The sequence below is a fragment of the Schistocerca nitens genome, unplaced genomic scaffold, assembly GCF_023898315.1.
Source record: "Schistocerca nitens isolate TAMUIC-IGC-003100 unplaced genomic scaffold, iqSchNite1.1 HiC_scaffold_380, whole genome shotgun sequence".
NCBI lineage: Eukaryota > Metazoa > Arthropoda > Insecta > Orthoptera > Acrididae > Schistocerca > Schistocerca nitens.
Genome location: NW_026045914.1, coordinates 1,079,483 through 1,100,958, shown reverse-complemented (window position 1 = coordinate 1,100,958; position 21,476 = coordinate 1,079,483). Strand labels below are relative to the sequence as shown.

Sequence of the window (21,476 nt, the reverse complement as noted above, 5' to 3'; positions counted from 1 at the left end):
TCCCTACAGCACTACTTCAGACGTCCTTATAGTCCATGTCATGTCGTGTTGCGGCACTTATGCATGCTTGCGGGGACCCTACACGATATTAAGCAGGTGTACCAGTTTCTTTGGCTCTTCAATGAATAAACTTCGTTACTGTTGTTCTTAGCACATTTATGAGGCTCACAAATCTGTATCTTTTAGCTTGCTTCCGACATTTATATCCTTGTAATTTTGTGTTGTCGATAAATTATTTGTCAAAAATTTTCCAGTGAGTCTCACATGTAAAGTAGTGATGATAGTTGAGAAAGCCTCAAAGAAGGAAAAGGGTTGAGGTAAGTTTTGTGAAAAATAGCAGTTTTTGAATGCGAAAGTTCTTTATTGTACACGTGCAGATATACGAAGAGAGTGTGGTACGGAAGTCATAAAAAAGTTTCACCAAATATTCTGTGGAAATTACAAAAATGAGCATTCTAATACATTGCCACAGGCAGCTGCAATGAATGTGACGTTTCACAAAGCTCCAAAATAATTAAGCATCCATATTTGGTCCTTCTGCAGCAGGTCTTTATGAGTGAACCAATGACAAATATTTTTGTTTTGGCAGCGGTAACTGTATTCTAGTTTAGCGTAAAAAAGGAGGATATCTAGTTACGTGATAACAGCTGCTGTTAGCGCTGTGGAATCTGGTCGATAGAAAAATATAAAATTAATTGCCTTGTGTGCTCCTCAGATTTATACAATCTATATTTCCGAATGTCTTAAGGCACCTTTACACTATACGAAACTGCTCGCGAAATAAACGTGAGAGGCTATTTCGCGAGACATCAAGCTGGTAATGGTTGGATTACTGTTGCTGTTGCTCGTTATGATGGTAATCAAGTCAAGAATGTTACTGGTTTGGAAGCATTTAATGCAAGAGATGTTATATCATTCCGTACTTTTCATGTTGGAGAAGTGTATAATAGGGACTTGGGTATTTCCTACTTCATATCTAACCAGGCTTTTTCGCTCAGAACAAGGAATCATCGTAAAATTAGTGAACAGGAGAGTGTGTGTTTGTGGATTAAAGGTGCAGGAAGATGTGCTAAAGTACAAGTTACTGGTGATGTAATACATCGTTTTCATTTACGGAGGTCGAAACGATATGCGAAACAGGCACACAAACGGTAAAATGTCCATTTGGGCGACACAGCCATTTCCACGTGGTCTTTTGTAATCCCAGAAGCTGCAACCCCATGCGCCCTCACAGATTCAGCAATTGTTTTACTTATTTATTTTTCAGTTTTAGATTTCAGTGTTGGTACAGTGCAAATGGAATAGATGCTTAAACGCCCCAAACGCAGACAACAAAAGAAGTAACACTGGATGTTGAAGAATCATCGTTCCATTCCCGCATCGTCCCTTCTTGCCTGATTGTGTTCTGCTCTTTCTTTGCTGTCCAACATATGCGAGTCGGTTTTATGAACTCGGAGGATTTCCCCGAGGTGGCTGTCTCGGGGGCAACAAGTAATGGCGTTGGTACTATGCGAAACGAGAGAAGCAAGGTATTCTGATACGGACCCATCGACCGAATGGGGTTTGTATGGCCGAGAAGTAGGCTCTCGTAGCACAGTGGGGAAGACTTTAATGCTGCACGAAATTTGCCTCTCTAAACTGTTCGCGAGGCTGTTTCGCTGAATGAAAACGTTCCTTTACGTATTTCGTACTTTGTTTTCTTAGAGTTAATTGTTTTCAGTAGATTCGATTTTGTACTTGTAGTGTATTATTTGGTGGAACTTTATTTAAGTTTACCTGTAGATGCAAGATATTATTCTTAGTGTAGGGATTGGCGTCTAGTGAGTACGGTCGTGCTGGTAATGCTGAGGATCCCGGAGCAGCTGTGTGCAGCAGGCACCGAAGGCGGGCGACTAGTGCTGTCGGCGACGGGCTGCGCCGTGATGCTTGGAGGCGCCGTGCTTGCTATCGCGACCAGCCTTTGTTGCCTGGTGACGAGTGCCGGCGCGACGCCGCGATGACTTGCTGCACGTCTCGCACTCTCCGAGGCACTTGGAACTTTTGTTGCTCCGGATCACCTTGCGGCCGTTGAGCGGCTGCGTGGTGCGGAAGTTGTTCACCAAGGGGCCGTTTGTCGACTGGAGAGTCCGGAACATCTCCAACTGTGGACACGTAAGACAACGGTTCTCACTACATTTACTATTAAGCACGAAGTGCCCGAATTACACTGCTGGTCCTTGAATTTGGAACACCAGGGAGATACAAAACGAAATTTCACGTATTGTGCGTCTGGTTCGAAGAATGCATGATGTAACCAAGTTTGCACACCCTTGGTTCACTGGACCCAGAGACAGCTTTAACTTTCAACTGCTGTACGAAAGACATAAAACTGAGCCCCCACTCAGGTATGCTCTCATCCAACATTCAGTAACACGAGACACTATTAGAAATTAGTTTTAATATTTCTAAGTGGTACTTTTACACTCATGTGACAGAAGTCACGGGATAGCGATATGCACATATACAGATGACGGTAGAGTCACGTACACAAGGTATAAAAGAGCAATGCACTAGCGGATCAGTCAATTGTCACGAGTGGTTCTAGGCGCTTCAGTCCGGAACCGCGGGACTGCTACGGTCACAGGTTCGAATCCTGCCTCGGGCATGGATGTGTGTGATGTCCTTAGGTTAGTTAGGTTTAAGTAGTTCTAAGTTCTAGGGGACTGATGACCTCAGATGTTGAGTCCCATAGTGCTCAGAGCCATTTGAACCATTTTTTAAACTAAGGAAACTTGGCACCACGCGCTCCGATTGTCCATGGGATCACCCTATTGCCGTTTGCCGGTTGAGGGGCAGCGAGATTGTTGTCGGTTCCCACATACAAACGTCCCTCGCTCTGTCACTGCCGCCACGTGATACGCACACGTGTCGAATAAGTCTTGCTGTTAGTCCCCGCCTCAAGCCAGAGGCATTCACACATAAGTTTCGTTTCGGAGCACAAATACGTCACCTGTGATTTACTCATACAGTAAGCATGGCGGAACAGTATATTCGTTTGAAGAACAACGAGATATGGTTTTTGTTTATGGACCAGCCGACGGTAATGCGCATGAAGCTCGACGGTTGTATGAGGAACGGTACCCAGTAAGACGCCACCCACACCCGTAAACGTTTACAGCAATTCACCGGCGACTTGGCGAAAAAGGCTCGTTAGCGGGATGTCATGGTGATGCTGGAAGACCTCGAACACGACGGCATGCTACATTTGAAGAGACCTCGAGCACTACGAGGAAGCACCTACGACAAGTATTCAAGAGCTCATTGGTTAGTCTGGGAGGTTTTCAAGGACGACGGGCAACATCTACTCAATTTCCACCCTGCCCGAGGCCTAAATCTTGTGGTGGACTATCAACACAGGCTAAGGTTTTGCCGGTGGTTTCTGCTACGTGTTGCGCGAGATCCGACTTCCGCGCCATTGTGATGTTTACCGACAAGTGCACCTTCCATCGAGATGGCCTTCACAACACTCGAAACGTTCATTACTCGGCAAGATGAAAACATCACGTCACATACGTTCACGGACACCAGGAACGATTTTCGTTTAACATCTGGGCAGGCGTTGTGCGTGACCGTCTGATTGGAGCGGTCCGTCTACCTCCTCGACTTATCGGGGCAAATTACCTTCACTTTTTGCAAGAAACTCTACCTGGCCTGCTGGAAGATGTTCCCCTGGACATATGGCTACGCTTGCGGTTGCAGCATGATGGTGCTCCCGCACGTAACAGTCGTGTTGTGCGCAGATATTAACTGAACTCTTAAACGGCCGGCTAGTTGGCAGAGGTGCTCGTAGGATGATCACGCACCTCACGCCACCAGACTTCTTCCTGTGGCGATTCTTCAAGGTTCTAGTCCACCCACCCGGACGTGAACCACCAAGGAACGAAGAGGAATTAATGGATCGCATCCAACATGTGTCAATCACATCAGTTCAATGCCAGGAATCTCTGAAAGAGTTCGGCAAAACACCGTTTGACGTTACCAAGCTTGTGTCGCGGCAGAGGGTCGCCAGTTCGAGCACCTGCTTTAAGTAAACATTATTCTAGCTTCACAAAACGCCCTTTTCAGGGCGGACAAAATTTGTAAAAGAGGAGTTGACGGGTTTGTTCCCGGCACGTCTTATCATGGAACTACAATGGATGTGTCGGGACCCGGGCAGATTCGCTCCCAGGCCCCTAGAGTGGAAGGCTGGAGCGCTACCATTGAGCGTGCGGTCCTCCTTGGATACATCGTGATCTCCGGCAGGCAGAGCATTTGCGGCCATGCGTTGTCCAGAGCATCGGGAAACAGGACAATCCCGCGGCTAATCAGGGCGCTTGATGCCAAGTTTCCGTAGTTTAAAAATTATGCGTTGTAGACCTAATTTTGATTCCTACTGGCATCCGCTACCCAGGGTTAAAGTTTCACGACACAATGTTTCTCCACCCTGTAGAGACAGAATGGCTATATTTATGCTGGGGACTTGTTGAGTCCTTAGCACGTCGAGATGCGGCCTGGGCTGTGCCAAAGGAGATCTGACACTACATTAGCAGGTACGCCATGACCTTTGTCACCTCAGTGTATTTTGTGAGCTCACATATAACACACTTTTACATAACCTGTGTCCGATGGACCCACTGGTTCACGTTGTGGTGTCGTTAAATCAGATTGGGCTGTAATCAATTACATTTCGTTGGAATTCAGAGAATATTTTATTGGAGCACATACTCATTTTTGTGACTGCAGAAAAAACATTGTTATAACTTGCAGCTTAATTAACTGTCAGACAGCTTACTACTCTGTTGTGTAAGAGAGCAAAATATTGAGCTAGGTAGTTTCCAGTGTGTGAAGCAGTATAGAAATGTTGTACGTGATTGACATTCGATACTCACTCATTTGAAACACGAAACAATAACATCAACAGCAGTTATATTCCTGCAGTCCATAGGAGAAGAGGCATTATTTATTCATATTATTCTTATTCAGATAGAATGACTGAATCTACATCTAAAAAACCAAGCAGGACAGAAGACAGCATATGTTTTTGAAGCCCAAATCTTAAATCAGTTGTTACTCGGTGGAGAGCTAAGGATGACGATTTCCTTCCAGATGTAAGTACTGCTTCGGATGAGATCCGTGAAGTTCTTTGTAAGGCAGCGGCATGCAACTCTTTAGATGAAGAGCAAAATAGTGGTGGTGGTGGAGGTGATGGAGATGGGGATGAACATAATAGTGCCTTTAGACAAATAATCGGTGAAACTACCAACATACTTGTTGTTCCAAACGGAGTAAAAGCCCTCTAGTGCAACATAAAATGTCTGCACGCAATCTAGTGAAATTTATACCCGGACCAGCGAAGGGTATAATCGCTCACACACTCACACGCTCAAAGATATTTAGGACCCTTTAGTAACTGTGGATGAAATTGTGAACTGCACAAACTTAGAGGCAAGAATAGTGTGTGTACCAAAATGATAAACTGGTATGACTTAACTAGAGAAGAAGTGTAATCCTTCTGGGGAATTTTGTGTCGTAGTTGAGAAGGTAAGGGAACTTTTTTGAGAAAGTTTTGCAATTCGTCATATAGGGTTACCATGTCCATGAGTCGGTTAGAGGCAATAAGAGGATTCATTAGTTTTCGTAGGTACAAGAGATGCTAAGTTACAAACCGATAAGCTTGCTGCTGTATTGTATGAATGGGAATTATTTATGGGACAGTGCAGGAATGAAATGAGACTCAAAATTAATTTTACAGTCGGAAGACAACTAGTTCCATTTACGAGCTGTTGTGGATTTGTACAATATAATATGTCAAATGAGCGTGGAAAGTTGTACCATTGATGGGACTGTATATGAAGGAGGACAACCAGACGAGTCACCTCTGCAAAATTTAGGCCTTACCACAGTGAAGAACCTTCGAAGCAATATTACTGGTGCAGCCGGAAATGTTACTATAGATAATTATTTTATAGGCGTACCATTGGCAGAACAACTCTTGAGTAGGATCCTAGCTCTTATGATGACATTGAGGATGAATAAAAGAAAAATTCCAAAAGAGATGACGCTAAATAGTCTAAGATAAAGTCTATTTCCATTCACAACAACAGATATTCAAGTGCACAGAGGATAATAGGGTACGAGCGTAACTAGATGCATATGTAACATTATCTGTCAGATTACCAGAGATGTAAATTTGTTCCAATAGACTGTTGTTCTGTGACATTTTCAGATTAAATATGACAACTGTGTTCCTCGCATGCCACTCTTAAAACCTTCTTCTCCCTGGCCCCTCTTCCCTCTTCTTTCCCCTCCCCTCCCCCCACCATTCATCTGGAGCTGTCAGCAATATATATATAGTTGGAACACGAAATTTCGTGCATTGGAAGAGCAGGTGTACGGATTGGGCAGTGTCTTGAAGGGAGGATATAAGATGAACATCAACAAAAGCAAAACGAGGATAATGGAATGTAGTCGAATTAAACGGGGTGATGCTGAGAGAATTAGATTAGGAAATGAGTTTTGCTATTTGGGAAGCAAAATAACTAATGATGGTCGAAGTAGTGAGGTTGTAAAAAGTAGATGGCAATGGCAAGAAAGGCGTTCCTGACCAAGAGAGGTTTGTTAACATCGACTATAGATTTAAGTGTGACAGTAAGAGAATAGAAGCTTTTGAGATGTGGTGCTGCAGAAGAATACTGAAGACTAAATGGGTAAATCATCCCCTTATGAACAATTATACAAGACTGTGCTTAAACTGGTACAAAATATTTTTAGCGCAACGCAATCTGACTTTCAAAAATCCCTACAAAAGAATGGCCCTGACTAACATTAACCCATACGTTTCACAAATCACTTAAAAAAATCTTGGTTACTCGAGCTACTGCAATAAAGCGAGCGCCACTACTGCCAGCTAAATAAAAGATTCAAACTACTGAAGGCACTAACTACTGATAGGCATAGTTAGCAAATGAAAGATTTTAATAGAGAACAAACAATGTATTTACCTTAATAGTCATAATATATATAGCAGTTCATGACAAATTTCAAAACTCCGCCATTTCTCACCCCACATCCACCACTGCTGGCAGCTCACCTCCAACTGCGCAACGCTACGCGCTGTTCACAGCCAGCTGCCTAACACTACAATGGCGAGTATTACAACAATGCAAAGCAGCCACAGACTGCACACAGCACAGCCAGTGATTTTTCATACAGAGGTGGCGTTACCAATAAAAAAACCTAAACAGTCTACTTACACATGTAACTAAAGAGGAGGGGATAAAATTTTCTCGGGCTTCCAGCCGCGTCCAGTGGTTTAAAATACACGAGCTCTCGGCCAATTTCTCCGCGGCCATTGTCAATGGTGAGGAGAATTCCGCTGGAAGCCCGAGAAATTTTATCAGTAAATATCGCCACGAAACAATGCATTCGTATGATGAGGAGGTACTGAACAAAATTGGGGAGAAGAGAAATTTGTGGTACAGCCTGAGTAGAAGAAGGCATCGATTGGTAGTACACATTCTGAGGCATCAAGGGTCACCAGTTTAGTACTGACGGAAGCGTGGGAAATGAAAATCGTAGAGGGAGACCAGGAGATGAATACAGTAAGCAGATTCAGAAGGACGCAGGTTGCAGTAATTACTCGAAGACGCCTGCACAGGATATAGTAGCATGGAGAGCTGCATCACGCCAGCCTTTGGACTCAAGACCACAACAACAACAATGCATTGGAGCTTCAAAAAAGGCATACAGCTATTGATAAATGACTTTATCACTCATATAGCTCACTTGACACGTTTCGGATTTATTTCCATCATCACATATCCTAGTGCACAGAGGGTCACAGGATACAAGAATTACTACATGTAATTGCAATAAAAGGTGGCACAGTGCTCATGTCGGTCATGTTAAGTTCCATATAGAGACCACCAAAGCCTGTCGTATCCTGCGACATTCTGTGTAATTGGATATCTGATGATGGAAATAAATTCGAATAGCGTCAAGTGATCAATTTGAGTAACAAAGTCATATTTCACCGATTGTATGACTTTTTTGAAGAGACCTATTCGGCCTCAATACAGTACTACACCATAATATAAAAAATGGTGTTTTATGGGCCAGGATCTCCTTATCCACCTTCTTCTGAGCTGGGGACAGCGACCAGTCCCACATGACACATTTCCGAGACCATCCCGGAACTATCTGAAGCGTGCATGTCTCCCTCCACTGTCCCCGCGATGGAAGGTTGCATGACACTTTTGATGTAAACAACATCAACGATTGTCGCTTTCACGGCGTTTGGTGTGAGCGGGGCTGAACGTTGTTATTTCTCCTTGCTAGAGTGGTGATTACCTGTTTGAATACTGTTGACAAGCCTGGAAACTGCTGGGTTATGAGGTAGCAAAAGTGGAAGTTAGCAACCTTGTATCTACAGCGGGCCTGATGCAACACTGTTTCTGGAAAACTCGATTTCAACAACATGGGCCCATCGCTTAAATGAAGGCTCCACCATGAAATTTCAGTTTTTTTTCAAAGCAATTTTAATGGCTATTTCACTTATTTGGAGTGTTTACTATTACATCCCAAAATTGCTTGGATTTATTGGAATTGCATGTACGTCTAAGAAATATTTGAAATATGAACTGCGCGAAAGTTCCATGCCACAGTGGCAGCTACCAAAGTGGCCAAGACAGTACCTGTCTATCAGAGACTTGCGTCTGATGCACTACTGGCAAGATGCACTCCTGGCAAGACACAAAATCGAAATGCAAGTTTGTACAGTGTCATCTTGGGTCTTAAAACTGTTTCTCAGTTCAATATGCACTTTATCACTTCCCAGAAGAAGATCTCATCTAAAGATCGACTGAACAAGCAGTCCTCAATATGCTGCATGTAGAAGAAAGGATACGAGAAAAAGTCTACCTTGGTCTTGGAATTACAACAAGAAGAAGCCTTACGTGAGCAGGAAGGGAAAACGTGTGGTGCTGGTGAATTGTAATGGGTATGAAGTGTCTTGAAATCAGGGTATAAGATGAACATCAACAAAAGCAAAACGAGGATAATGGAATGAAGTCGAATTAAGTCGGGTGATGCTGAGGGAATTAGATTACGAAATCAGACAAAGTAGTAAAGGAGTTTTGCTATTTGGAGAGCAAAATAACTGATGGTGGTCGAAGTAGAGAGGATATAAAATGTAGACTGGCAATTGCAAGGAAATCGTTTCTGAAGAAGAAAAATTTTTTAACATCGAGCATAATTTAAATGTCAGGAAGTCGTTTCTGAAAGTATTTGTATGGAGTGTAGCCTTGTATGGAAGTGAAACGTGGGCGATAAATAGTTTAGACAAGAAGAGAATAGAAGCTTTCGAAATGTGGTGCTACAGAAGAATGCTGAAGATTAGATGGGAGATCACATAACTAATGAGGAGGTATTGAATAGAATTGGGGAGAAGAGGAGCTTGTGGCACAACTTGACTAGAAGAAGGGATCGGTTGGTAGCACGTGTTCCGAGACATCGAGGGATCACCAATTAGTATTGGAGGACAGCGTGGAGGGTAAAAATCCTAGAGGGAGACAAAGAGATGAATACACTATGCAGATTCAGAAGGATGTAGGTTGCAGTAGGTACTGGGAGATGAAGAAGCTTGCACAGGATAGAGTAGCATGGAGAGCTGCATCAAACCAGTTTCAGGACTGAAGACCACAACAACAACAACAACATGTGTCTTCTACTAGCATTCATGTTTTCGGAAAATTTAGAATCCATTGTCCCATAAGTTTGCTTTCCTACATTCAGTGCCAACATTTTAAACATAAATATTAACCAATCTCAACGATATTTTTGTAGGAAGTGGTCTTGAGGTATTTGTATGCTTCTATGCATTAGTATTAGCGACAGTATAGTTTGCCAGTTTCATTATCACATTTACGGACTGATAATTAAAGAAAATTTAAGTTTGTAATTTAGGAAAAATGCTGAATTTTTTCTCGTAAGATGAATGCATAGAAGTGCTGAACAATGTGTGGTGAATGTACCTAAAGAAACTAAAATGTACAAATTGAAGACTGAATACAAAAATTTGACTGTCAAACAAACCATTGAAAGTCACATTAAAAATTGGGAACTAAAAAAACCAATGAAGCCTGGACTTCTAACCTTGGGAACTGCTACATTATATGATATACACGATTTTAAACAGCGGTTCAAATTGGCAAAGTTGAAGGAAAGTTAAATTATTGGGTAGAGTCTCTCCTTAAGACGTCTCCTGGTTTTGTGCGTGCCGAGCCAGAGGTGTAGTTTTTGGGATGGAGTCGCAATCGGAAGGACCCTCAAAACGAGCGTTCAGATCTCTGTGGTCTGTTCATCCGTATCAATTGGCGCTTCTCGCTTCGCTGGTTACTGGCACAATGAGACCAGCGACTGCAGAAGCAGATCACATCTCAACTACCGTGTTATGTCGCTCGTTCCCGCGTGTAATAATGTCCAGTGTACGGCGAAATCTGATAGCGGAGCAGCAACAAAAACCAAACAGGTCTCATTTGAATCAGTAATGCTAGAGCGCTGAATGACCAGTGTTACCTGCGATTCGGAGACGCCATTCAGAGGGGGAAAGACGAACCACATGACGGTCTCTGTGCAGGGCGGAGTGGTGAAGCTGCCGTTGTAATAGTAGTAGTCGTCGACGGGGTAGCCGGAGAAGATCTCGTCGTAGGTGAGATCCTCTTCCGGCTCTGTGGTCTCTCCAGCATTCACAACTTGGGGCAGGGCTCGCACGATCGGAGCCAGCGACGGGTTGTCTTCATCTTGTAGCTGCAACAACGTAGCACACAATGCAATATGTACAGGGAATACTGATTTTCCTGTTCTTGCTCGTGTAACAACGTGATACATAAGTTACGTACACAAATCTCTGGAGATACTGATTTTCGTCTTCCTGTCCCTGTAACAAAATGGCGCAAGAATAAAGCACAATATTCTTCATTAATGCGGTCATGGTGTCCGTAATTGCTGTGTTACTACTTTAGGTATTTCGAATCCGTCTTTGCAGTTACTAAAAATGCGTATACGTTCTATGAAAAAGAGGAAAAGGACCGTACCACGAAGGAATTATCCGAATGGGATCAAATTCGTTGAATGTGTTGTAGTTGTAAAGACAAAAAAATTATTACAGCTTCAGAAAAATTCGACGATTTATTCAAGAGAAAGAGCTCCACGAATTGATCAAGTCGATAACGCTTTAGGCCACCTCGGACTCATATGAAAGTAATTATTCGGCTTGGGATTGCTTGACTGAGTGGATGGATTTCCTCCTGAGGGATACCGAACCAAATTCAGTTCAATTGGCGTGTTAGATCGTCAAAACCCCGAGATGGCTAGACGTCCCTACCCATAACGCTACAGACGTTCTGAACTGGGGAGAGATACGGCGACTTTGTTTGCCAAAGTTTGGAAGCACAAACACAAGCAGTAGAACGCTCCTGATGTTCAGGGAGGGGTGGGGTGGTGGGCGGTGGTTGGGGAGGAACGGGGGGGGGGCGGGGGGGAGTGTTATCTTGCTGAAATGTAAGCCCAGGGTAGCTTGCCATGAATGGCAACAAAACGAGGCACAGAATATTTTGTCGACGAACCTCTGTGCTGTAAGGGTGCCACTGATGACAAACAGAGGGGTCCTGCTGTGAAAAGAAGAGGCACCCCAGACCAACCTTCCTGGTTGTCGGACCATATGGCGGGTGACAATCACAATGGTATCCTACGGCAGTCCAGGGCGTCTCCAGACTTGTAATCTCATTGACCGGAGCATAAGTGTCTTCGGTCGTGAGTCTCACTCCGAATTGAGCACCGCTGACCAGCGAAGCCGTATCTTGTACGACCTGGACAGCGGCGGGATAACAATGTGACGTCACCCACCATCCGGCCCGACCACCAGAGGTAATGGTCTGGGGTCCCATTCCATGTCTGGTTGTAAGCCGCGGCACCCTTACATCACAGCGGTAATTCGACTATCTCACACAGCCCGTTTTATTGCCCTTCACGGCAAGACACCCTGGTCTTACATTTCATCAATGCGGCACCCGCCCGCACACGGCGAGTATTTCTGCTACTTGTCTTTATGCTTACCGAACTGTACGTTGGCCAAAAAGGTAGCCGGATCTCCTTCCAATTGAGAAGGTTAGGAGTATTAGGGGGTGGGCCCTCCAATCAGCTCAGGATTTTTACAATCCAACTAGCAAACTGTGCAGAATTTGGCCCAATATTTCTCTGGGGGACATCGAGCAAATCCGTCAATCAGTGCCAAGCGGAATAATTGCTCGCGACCAGAAGTTGGCCAACACGTTATTGACTTGCTCAGTTTGTTAAGCTCTTTCTCTTAAATAAATCATCCTATTTTGTCTGTATTTTATCTAGCCAAAAGCTGTTTCTAAATGTACGGAAAGTTGCGTGTTATATTTATATATTTGCCAGCTTTCATAAGTCAGTTTATTTCGTATCGATTATCTGCTAGCAACCTTTACTTAAGCCGCCAGCACACCATAGCGGAGAAACGAGGAAACTCTTCCCGAATTGAAGACTGCCATTTGCAGGGACGAATATGAATACTGGGGTATTATTTAAAGGGTATGAGAGAAAACGAAAGGAAAAGCACTAAACAAAATGAAAGGCTGTTTACTTAACAATCCCCGCTGAGTCTGTCTTAAATGAATGAAATTTGCCAGTTTTCTGTATTATATCTCCATCGAAAGACGGGAAGCAGTTAATATATACTGAAGAATGTAGGGCTCATTCTTACAAGTAGGGGCGAAAATGCATCAAATTACCGATTCAGGATTGTTGCGTGAAACTTCTGAAGTCTCAGACAGTGAGACTATTGTATCATTCATTAAGTTTTGCAGTTTCGGTTCTTGTTTCATATTTCGTGGCACTCACAACACGTCTGTCGTTTGAGATTATTTTTCAGTCTTTAATTCATTTTTGTATGTCATAATTTTATCTACCTTCCTTTCCACAATTTTATCGTATTTTCCTTCGAATTATTAGTACCTCAGTGATTGCAATCTCCAACATGACTTGAGCTAGCGACTTCATTTTCACACTTTTTCCTAACAGTAGGCTCCCAGAGTCGTTATGGACGTCGAGTGCAGGAAGCATCGCCCTGCAAATGGCGCCTTCAATATGGTAGAGCTACACTAGCGCCAGTGCGTCGTGTAGTTACTTTTAGTACGTCTGTGCTTTGGGCCCTTAACTCTGAGCCCACTGATCAACTACTGCTCCACTAATATATCTGCTGTCTAAGCCAAGAGGGTATGAAGGCGGACAGACGGTGGGCATGCTTCGCAAGTTTCTAAGGAGAACAAAGCTATCGCTACTTTCTATTCTGTTCGTACCTGCAGGAGAGAACAACTTTATGACGTTATGGTGTGAAATCGTGTGCTACTGAAACTGGTTGCATTTATACGTGCTGAGGAAGAGAGAGAGAGAGAGAGAGACAGAGCTACATGTACGTGCAAGCAGCAATGGTTTGTATGTGTCAGATATTTTATTGAAATAAATCTCCACTAACGTAACTATTCTGGATAAAAGGTAACACTTTTGCTTAACCGAATGCGGGACGAGCCAATTCGGTTTCTGAAGATTTGTCCAGCTCAATTGCTGAATTTGCGGCAGAGTGCCTCTCGCGAATGCGATTCAGTGCGACATTCCCATTCTGTTCCTGAACTGCAAGTATTTCGCGATCGGGTTTAGTAAGTCGTGTTTTCATTCCCCAAACAGATTCTGCTTCTTACATTATTTTCAAATGTATGTTGCACAACTGTTCTTCTTTTGGCTGTGGCAGCAGGCAATACGTGTGTCATCTAAAATTAACCAGTGCGGTCTGTGTAAAACGTCTGTATTTCTGAGGCACAATAACAACTGCAAGGTTAATAAAATGTTATACCTTTATTCCAAATTCATACCATTCATAAATTCACTTAAATTAAATAATAGTTCCGTAGTGTAATAGATGTGTACAACGATAAGGCCTTGCAAAAATGCATTATCTGAAAGTAACTAAACTGAATACTTGTTACCTTTTTCTTTTTTTTCTTTTTTCGGGATAAATTTGTCAGTCATCAGTTGCTGAAAATTACAGTCAAGAATAAAACTATGAATATTTGTAGTAACTAACACTCAGAGGTAAGCCGCTCTTTGCATTAATGAGTGACTTTCAGAACACGGAAGGTAAGTTCTCCTCGAGATCTTCGAGAACGCAGCTGCTCCACGACCTGATTAAGTGTTTAGTGACACTATGGTGTGGTGTGGCTCACCACGACTTAGTATAACTATACACTGAAGCGCCAAAGAAACTGGTATAGCCATCCGCATTCAAATACAAAGGTATGCAGCCCGCAGCTCGTGGTCGTGCGGTAGCGTTCTCGCTTCCCACGCCCGGGTTGCCGGGTTCGATTCCCGGCGGGGTCAGGGATTTTCTCTGCCTAGTGATGGCTGGGTGTTGTGTGATGTCCTTAGGTTAGTTAGGTTTAAGTAGTTGATGTTAAGTCCCATAGTGCTCAGAACCATTTGAACCATTTGAACCAAAGGTACGCAAATAGGCAGAATACGGCGCTGCGGTCGGCAACGCCTGTATAAGACAAGTGTCTGGCACACTTGTTAGATCGGTTACTGCTGCTACAATGGCGGGTTATCAAAATTTAAATGAATTTTAAAGTGGTGTTATAGTAGCCCCGCGAGCGATGGGACACAGCAACTACGAGGTAGCGATAAGTGGGGATTTTCCCGTACGATCATTTCACGAGTGTACCGTGAGTATCAGGAATCAGCTAAAACATCAGATCTCCGACATCGCTGCGGCTGGAAAAAGACCCTGCAAGAATGGAACCAATGACGACTGAAGAGAATCGTTCAACGTGACAGAAGTGCAAACCTTCCGCAAACTGCTGCAGATTTCAGTGCTGGAACATCAACAAGTCTCAGCGTGCTAACATTCAATGAAACATCATTGATATGGGCGTCCGGAGCAGAAGGCCGACTCATGTACACTTGATGACAGCCCGACACAAAGCTTTACGCCTCGCCTGGACCCGTCAACGCCGACATTGGACTGTTGGTGACTGGAAATATGTTGCCTGGTTGGACGCTTCGTTTCAAATTATAGCGAGCGGATGGGTGTGTTCAGGTATGGAGACAACCTCATGAATCCATGGACTCTGCATGTCAGCAGGGGATTGTTGAAGCTGGTGGAGGCTCCGTAATGATGTGGGGCGTGTGCAGTTGGAATGATATGGGACTCTAGATAAGACTCTGACAGGTGACACGTACATAAGCATCCTGTCCTATCACCTGCATCCATTCATGTCCATTGTGCATTCCGACGAACTTGGCAATTCCATCAGGATTATGCGACACGCCACACGTCCAGAATTGCTACAGAGTGGCTCTAGGAACCCTCTTTTAAGTTTAAACACTACCACTGGCCACCAATCACACCAGACATGGAAATTATTGAGGATATCTGTGATGTTTCTTTAAAGTAATTACCGCCATTAGACTGCTGTTTATTTACAGTGTTACATTTACACTTACACAATCATGATTTCGGCTTCAAAGTGCCATTATCAAGTGTTTTCTGAAAGCAGGTTAGACAATAACAGTGAAATACATAACAAGTGATATAACCTATAACAATCCATATTTGTAATGCTGATGCATATCCCTACTTTTATATTACGTTAAATTTAAATGTGCTGTTTAACATAAAATCTTTTTATACCTTTATTTGCTTAAATGCTTTTATGTACATGACCTGTTTCATATACCTGTATTATTTGCACGTATTCCTAAGTAATGTTCCAACACATATAACAGGATTTCAATGCCTGATGATACGTACATCATAAATATCGCTTCAAACTTCATTGGTTAATTAAAGAGTGAGTAGAATAAGTAATTGCTCTGTATTGTATTAATTCTGAATTGAGGCAAAATTACACAACTTAGAATTGGCTATGTGTTAATTTCACGTATAAATCTGTATATTTACCTACTAAAATATACTTTAAACAACGTCAATGACTAGCTGGACTTCTATATTTATGATGCAGTGAATATCATCGAGAGATTTGTTACTGTTTATGTTTATGAGCAGGCAACTTCATCGTTTACTAAGATAAACAGGTACCGCAAAGATGTAACAACTACCAAAGAAAATAAATTGCTCCTAACCTTTCCTATCCTACCGGACACTGACTCCAAAGACTAAGAAAGGTTGCGTGCTTGTAACAGGAATTTTTTTGACCAAGACAATTTGACACATAGCCAACTGTCATTCAGTAAAGATAGTGCACACAGTAATGGAACCAAGCAGTAGGCTATGCCAGAAATATCGTCTCTTAGACAATGTTTCTAATAGCGTATTTTAATACGACAGTATGCCATCCCAGGTAATTTATAATACTTGTAAGGAAGCATTACAAATATGCATTGTTTTACGGCTATATCACGTGTTATTTACCTTACTGTTATTGTCTAACTTGCTTTCAGAAAACATTTGATAATGGCACTTTGAAGCCGAAATCATGATTGTGTAAGTGTAAATGTAGCATTGTAAATAAACAACAGTCTAATGGTGGTACTGACTTGGCAGAATTACACTACGACTGTCGCCCCGCATTGTGAAAATATTATTAAATATCTGTGATGCCTTGCAACGTGCTGTTCAGAAGAGATCTGCGCCCCCGCGCACTCTTACGCACTGTAGGATTCATGATGTCTGTTGCCTCCAGTACTACGTCAGACATTATTCCAGTCCATGTTACTTCGTGTTGCATGGCCTCCTAGTGCTCGCTGGGGACCTACACGATATTAGGCAGGTGTACCAATTTCTTTGGCTCTTCAGTGTATATGACTTGATCTGAATCTACGTGACATTTGGCTCTGGGGACATGTAAACGGCCGGCTGGTGTGGCCGAGCGGTTCTAGGCGTTTCAGTCTGGAACCGCGCAATCGCTACGGTCGCCGGTTCAAATCCTGCCTCGGGCATGGATGTATGTGCTGTCCTTAGATTAGTTAGGTTAAAGAAGTTCTAAGTTCTAGGGTACTGATGACCTCAAATGTTAAGTCCCATAGTGCTCAGAGCCATTTGAACATGTAAACGAACGCTTTTACCAGCGACACTTTCGGTGTCTACGTTATCTATAGGTCAGTATGTAGGAACACGTTGCTTATATTCCACCTAAACTGCTGCAAGCAACTGTTGATCAGTTTCACAGATGCACAATCTCGTCAACGTCTCCGGTGCTCATAATGAACAATCTCTGTAAGCAGCCGTTCATAACAGAATCAACATTATGCCTTTCTCATTTATTCTGCGCACGCCCAGTTCCTAATCCATTACGTGTGGAAACATCCTTTCTTGCATTCACAACGCTAGATATGCACTCGTTGGCCAAAATTGGAACTAATATTTTGCTGTGTAAATCAGTGTCGTATCAACGCATTAGAACATCTACCAAGATTCGCTGTAATTAAAGCTCATACTGGATCTCAGTGAGTAGTTGCACTTTATTTATAACCACCAGGTACTAATTAAAAAGGTGAGAATTACTGAACTATATGACATAAAATCGTCATAACTTCTGAACGGTTTCCGTTTGGACGCCCAAACTGCAAGGTTGGCCATTTGGGGTAATGGGAATTAGTATGCGCATGCGCATGCGCCTTGTTGATGTCAGCAATTTTCATTTGGATGGGTTCGCAAATAAGCAGAATTGGCGCATTTGGGGGTTTGAGAATACCAATTTCGCTATCGGGAAGTCTCTGCACTCTCAACGTGTAACTGTGTGGTGTGCAGTATCCAGTCACGTGATAATCAGTGTTGTGGGTTGGCAGGAGAGCCAACACCGGGTACTAGAGGAAACCGAAAGGCACGCGTTTTAGCCCACGCAGGCTGGCGTGAGGTCTGGAACAGGACAAGGAAATTATACTTTAGAAAAACGGACGTAGCTGGTGGAATACTTAACTTTAATCCATAAATGGTGAACGTCGCTCTTGACGGTACATTATTCATAATCTCAATAGTAACTGGTAGTGGCGCCATGCTAGGTCGTAGCAAATGACGTAGCTGAAGGCTATGCTAACTATCGTCTCGGCAAATGAGAGCGTATTTTGTCAGTGAACCATCGCTAGCAAAGTCGGTTGTACAACTGGGGCGAGTGCTAGGAAGTCTCTCTAGACCTGCCGTGTGGCAGCGCTCGGTCTGCAATCACTGATAGTGGCGACACGCGGGTCCGACGTATACTAACGGACTGCGGCCGATTTAAAGGCTACCACCTAGCAAGTGTGGTGTCTGGCGGCGACACCACAATCAGTGCGTTATTCCTTGATGGCACGGTGGCCACCGAACGGTACGTGAAAGGTTTTGTAAGATGATTTCATCCCCATTGTCCAAAGTGACCCTGATTTCGACAATATGTGGTTCATGCAAGACGGAGCGCGATCCCATTGAAGCAGGAGAGTGTTTGATGTCATGGAGGAGCACTTTGGGGACCGCATTCTGGCTCTGGGATATAAGAGGCCACTGGAATGGGCCTCGATTGGCCGGCATATTCTCCGGATCTGAACACACGCGACTCCTTTTTCTGTACTGTTTTAAAGGCAAGGTGTACAGAAATAACCCCAAAACCATTACTGAGATGAAAACAGCCATTCGGGAGGTCATCGACAGCATCGATGTTCCAGCATTTCAGCAGAATTTCGCTAACCCATCTGCGCTACATCATCGCCAATGATGGCAAACATATCGAACACGTTATAACCTAAATCCAAATATCCGTAGCGACGTTTAGGTGTTGAATAATTTGTGTGCATGCCATAGTTTGTAACTAATTTTAGGTTTTTGTTTTCATATACTTCAATAAATGTCACCCTGTTGTGGGCCTTCCTAATTTTCAAAAGAGAAATCTTGTATCGGACGTAATAACTGCTGGGTGTTGCAGTATAAACTGCAACAGGATAAAACAAGTGCTTTAAATTTGTGTTTCCCATTTTAACACATCTCTTAGGATAAATCGTAGGGTTATAACTGCCTCATGCCGTACTACATTTCTTCAGAACCCAAACTGATCTTCTGGCATATGTTACATTCTTCCGTAGTTAATTCGTCTTAGTATTTTGCAACCATAATTTGTTAATCTGATAATCTGCTGAGAATTACAGTTGTCAGCATCTGCCTACTTTAGTACTGGGAATTTTACATTCTTCTTGGTGACTGTGGATATTTTACTGGTCTCATGGGAATTAATTTTCATGCCAGGAGGGACAGCTATGTTATAGTTGGTTCTCCAAATGATCTTAACAATTCTAAGGGATTGTTATCAATTCTCTGTGGGTTGTTTCGATTTAGATCTTTCAGTGATCTGTCAAATTCCTCTCGCTGTATCAAATCGTCCACCCTTTCCATAACTTGGCATGAAGTTTCTCTCCTTCTGTGTATCCCTTCCACTTTTCAGTCTCCCATTCCGACTGAGTACTGCTTGGAATGTGAACTGTTGAAGCCATACTCACAGGGTACAGCTGGGAAATCCTCAAGACCCCGCCTGGGTACTTGGACGCTTCCTCGTAGCTTGAGTATTTCTCGGAGTACAGTGCCCACTGACTTTCCAATGGGTACCTGAAACAGTTAGAAATTACAGATCAGCTGTATCTGCGTTCACTGTCACACTCAAACACAAAAAGTTAAAAATTATGGAACAGGTGGACGTGGATCTATGCACAGCTTCAGGGTTACACACACACACACACACACACAAACAATCGCACACTACTGACAGTATATACGTAGCACAAAAACGTCTAACAAAATTTCGTCCAATGAATATTTTTCGTAGAAAAGATACTTGTGTACATCAAAGAAAGGCAATTTGCCAACGCTGTAATTACATGTACACAATACTGTGAAATTGTGCTCCACACTAGATGTGGTGCGTTGAATTTTGCGTTGGAATGCTGGAGTTTTAAAGTTTGATTTCACATCTAGTTGCATTTTTCTTTTAATTTCGTAACCTTGGCTGGGAGTGACAAGGTGTCTGTCTTCTTAGGTGTTATACACCAGTTGCAGCAGTTCTTGCGCAAAACGTGTGATTATTTGAGAACAACAGTGACATGACAGAACAATCGTTGCATTATTCCGTTTTTAGAAACGGCTGTTAAATGTTACACATTATAATTAGCAGAAACTTACTTACTACCGTAATGTGCAGCTGTGGTATTATGATGGACTCCTGACACAGAATGTCTCATTAAACAAACAACTGACGACCTGAGATGTTAGTAACTCATAGCAAAACTGATTGTGTGAGTTCGCAAAAACATAAGTGAAGAAGTTTCATATTTATTTTCCAGACACTGGATTGTCTTTTCACTAGATGTCAATGCATCCTAAAACATTATAGTACTGCATTGAAAAAAAAGAAAAGAAAACTATACCTACTGGTGTATTACCACAGAGAAGAAAATTTCGTGTATTAACTATACGGCCAATGCCATAATTTCACAAACCTGATTTTGCTATCTCGAACCTTTTAGGAGATACAGTAGACGTTATGAATATCCCATTCTCATTGTATCATTAACGCACACAAGTGCACTACATAAAATCATTTTTATTGACTTTAGAGATGCATGTAGATCTCCTCCCTACTTTAAAGAAAAATTTCATAAGCAGCAACGTACAATCTAATGTCCACCAAGCACAGAATCTTAGAGACCCCTATTTTTCACTGAAAACTTCTAGCATTTTGCGCATTGTGTTGGTTAAATGCGAAATATAACAATAACTATGACCAATATGCACTGAGCATTACTCTGACATGTAAAGGTACATGTAACGAAAATATATTTTTTTATTGTGTAGTTTCTGTAAAATCGTTTGAGGCCTCGTGCCTCGATTTTGACAGAGCAACGTGCCGTCGACCGCTGACGTGACGTCGACTCTCACAAATAATTTCTCGCGCCTTCCAGTTTCCACGCAGGCACTGCCACTGTGCTGTGCCAGTAGATAAAAAGGGAATCTTGTTGGCGGAGGCTCAAGCCGCCTGTCGCTGGCTTCTGTTCCGCAGATAAGTTTTTTTCTTCGTGTGCACACCCTGAGCGAACAAGCTTCCAATACGCATGTTCTGTAATGAGACGGGGACGTCCAACATGTTGACACCTAATCTTGGTTTAACGTCCTTCAGTCATACTCCATAAATGTGCTCAGTAACACTGGGTAACAGTCGACAGTTTCGATCCATGTGCTGGGCCACAATCATCTGCCCTTTATCACCCTGATCTAACGATAAACGTGATTCGTTGAGTCAGATGACACGTCTCCATTGATCCACCATCCAGTCCCGATGACCCTGCCCATTGCAGTCGTAACTGACGATATCCTTGTCTCAAAGGAAACATGCAGATATTGTCTGCTACGG

The 21,476-nt window shown here is 43.0% G+C and overlaps 1 protein-coding gene across 1 annotated transcript in view; it reads right to left on the bottom strand.

Moving 5' to 3' along the window:
- Positions 1 to 340: 340 nt before the first annotated feature.
- The window catches only part of LOC126230332 (carbonic anhydrase 1-like), a 67,195-nt gene continuing 46,059 nt past the window's right edge, over positions 341 to 21,476 (bottom strand). The window contains exons 6-8 of the mRNA XM_049942390.1: positions 19,573 to 19,678; positions 10,594 to 10,824; positions 341 to 2,141 (exon numbers count right to left, since the gene is read on the bottom strand). Coding sequence (XP_049798347.1) covers positions 1,893 to 2,141; positions 10,594 to 10,824; positions 19,573 to 19,678 — 586 coding nt within the window. The 3' untranslated portion in view covers positions 341 to 1,892. The remainder of the gene's footprint in view (positions 2,142 to 10,593; positions 10,825 to 19,572; positions 19,679 to 21,476) is intronic.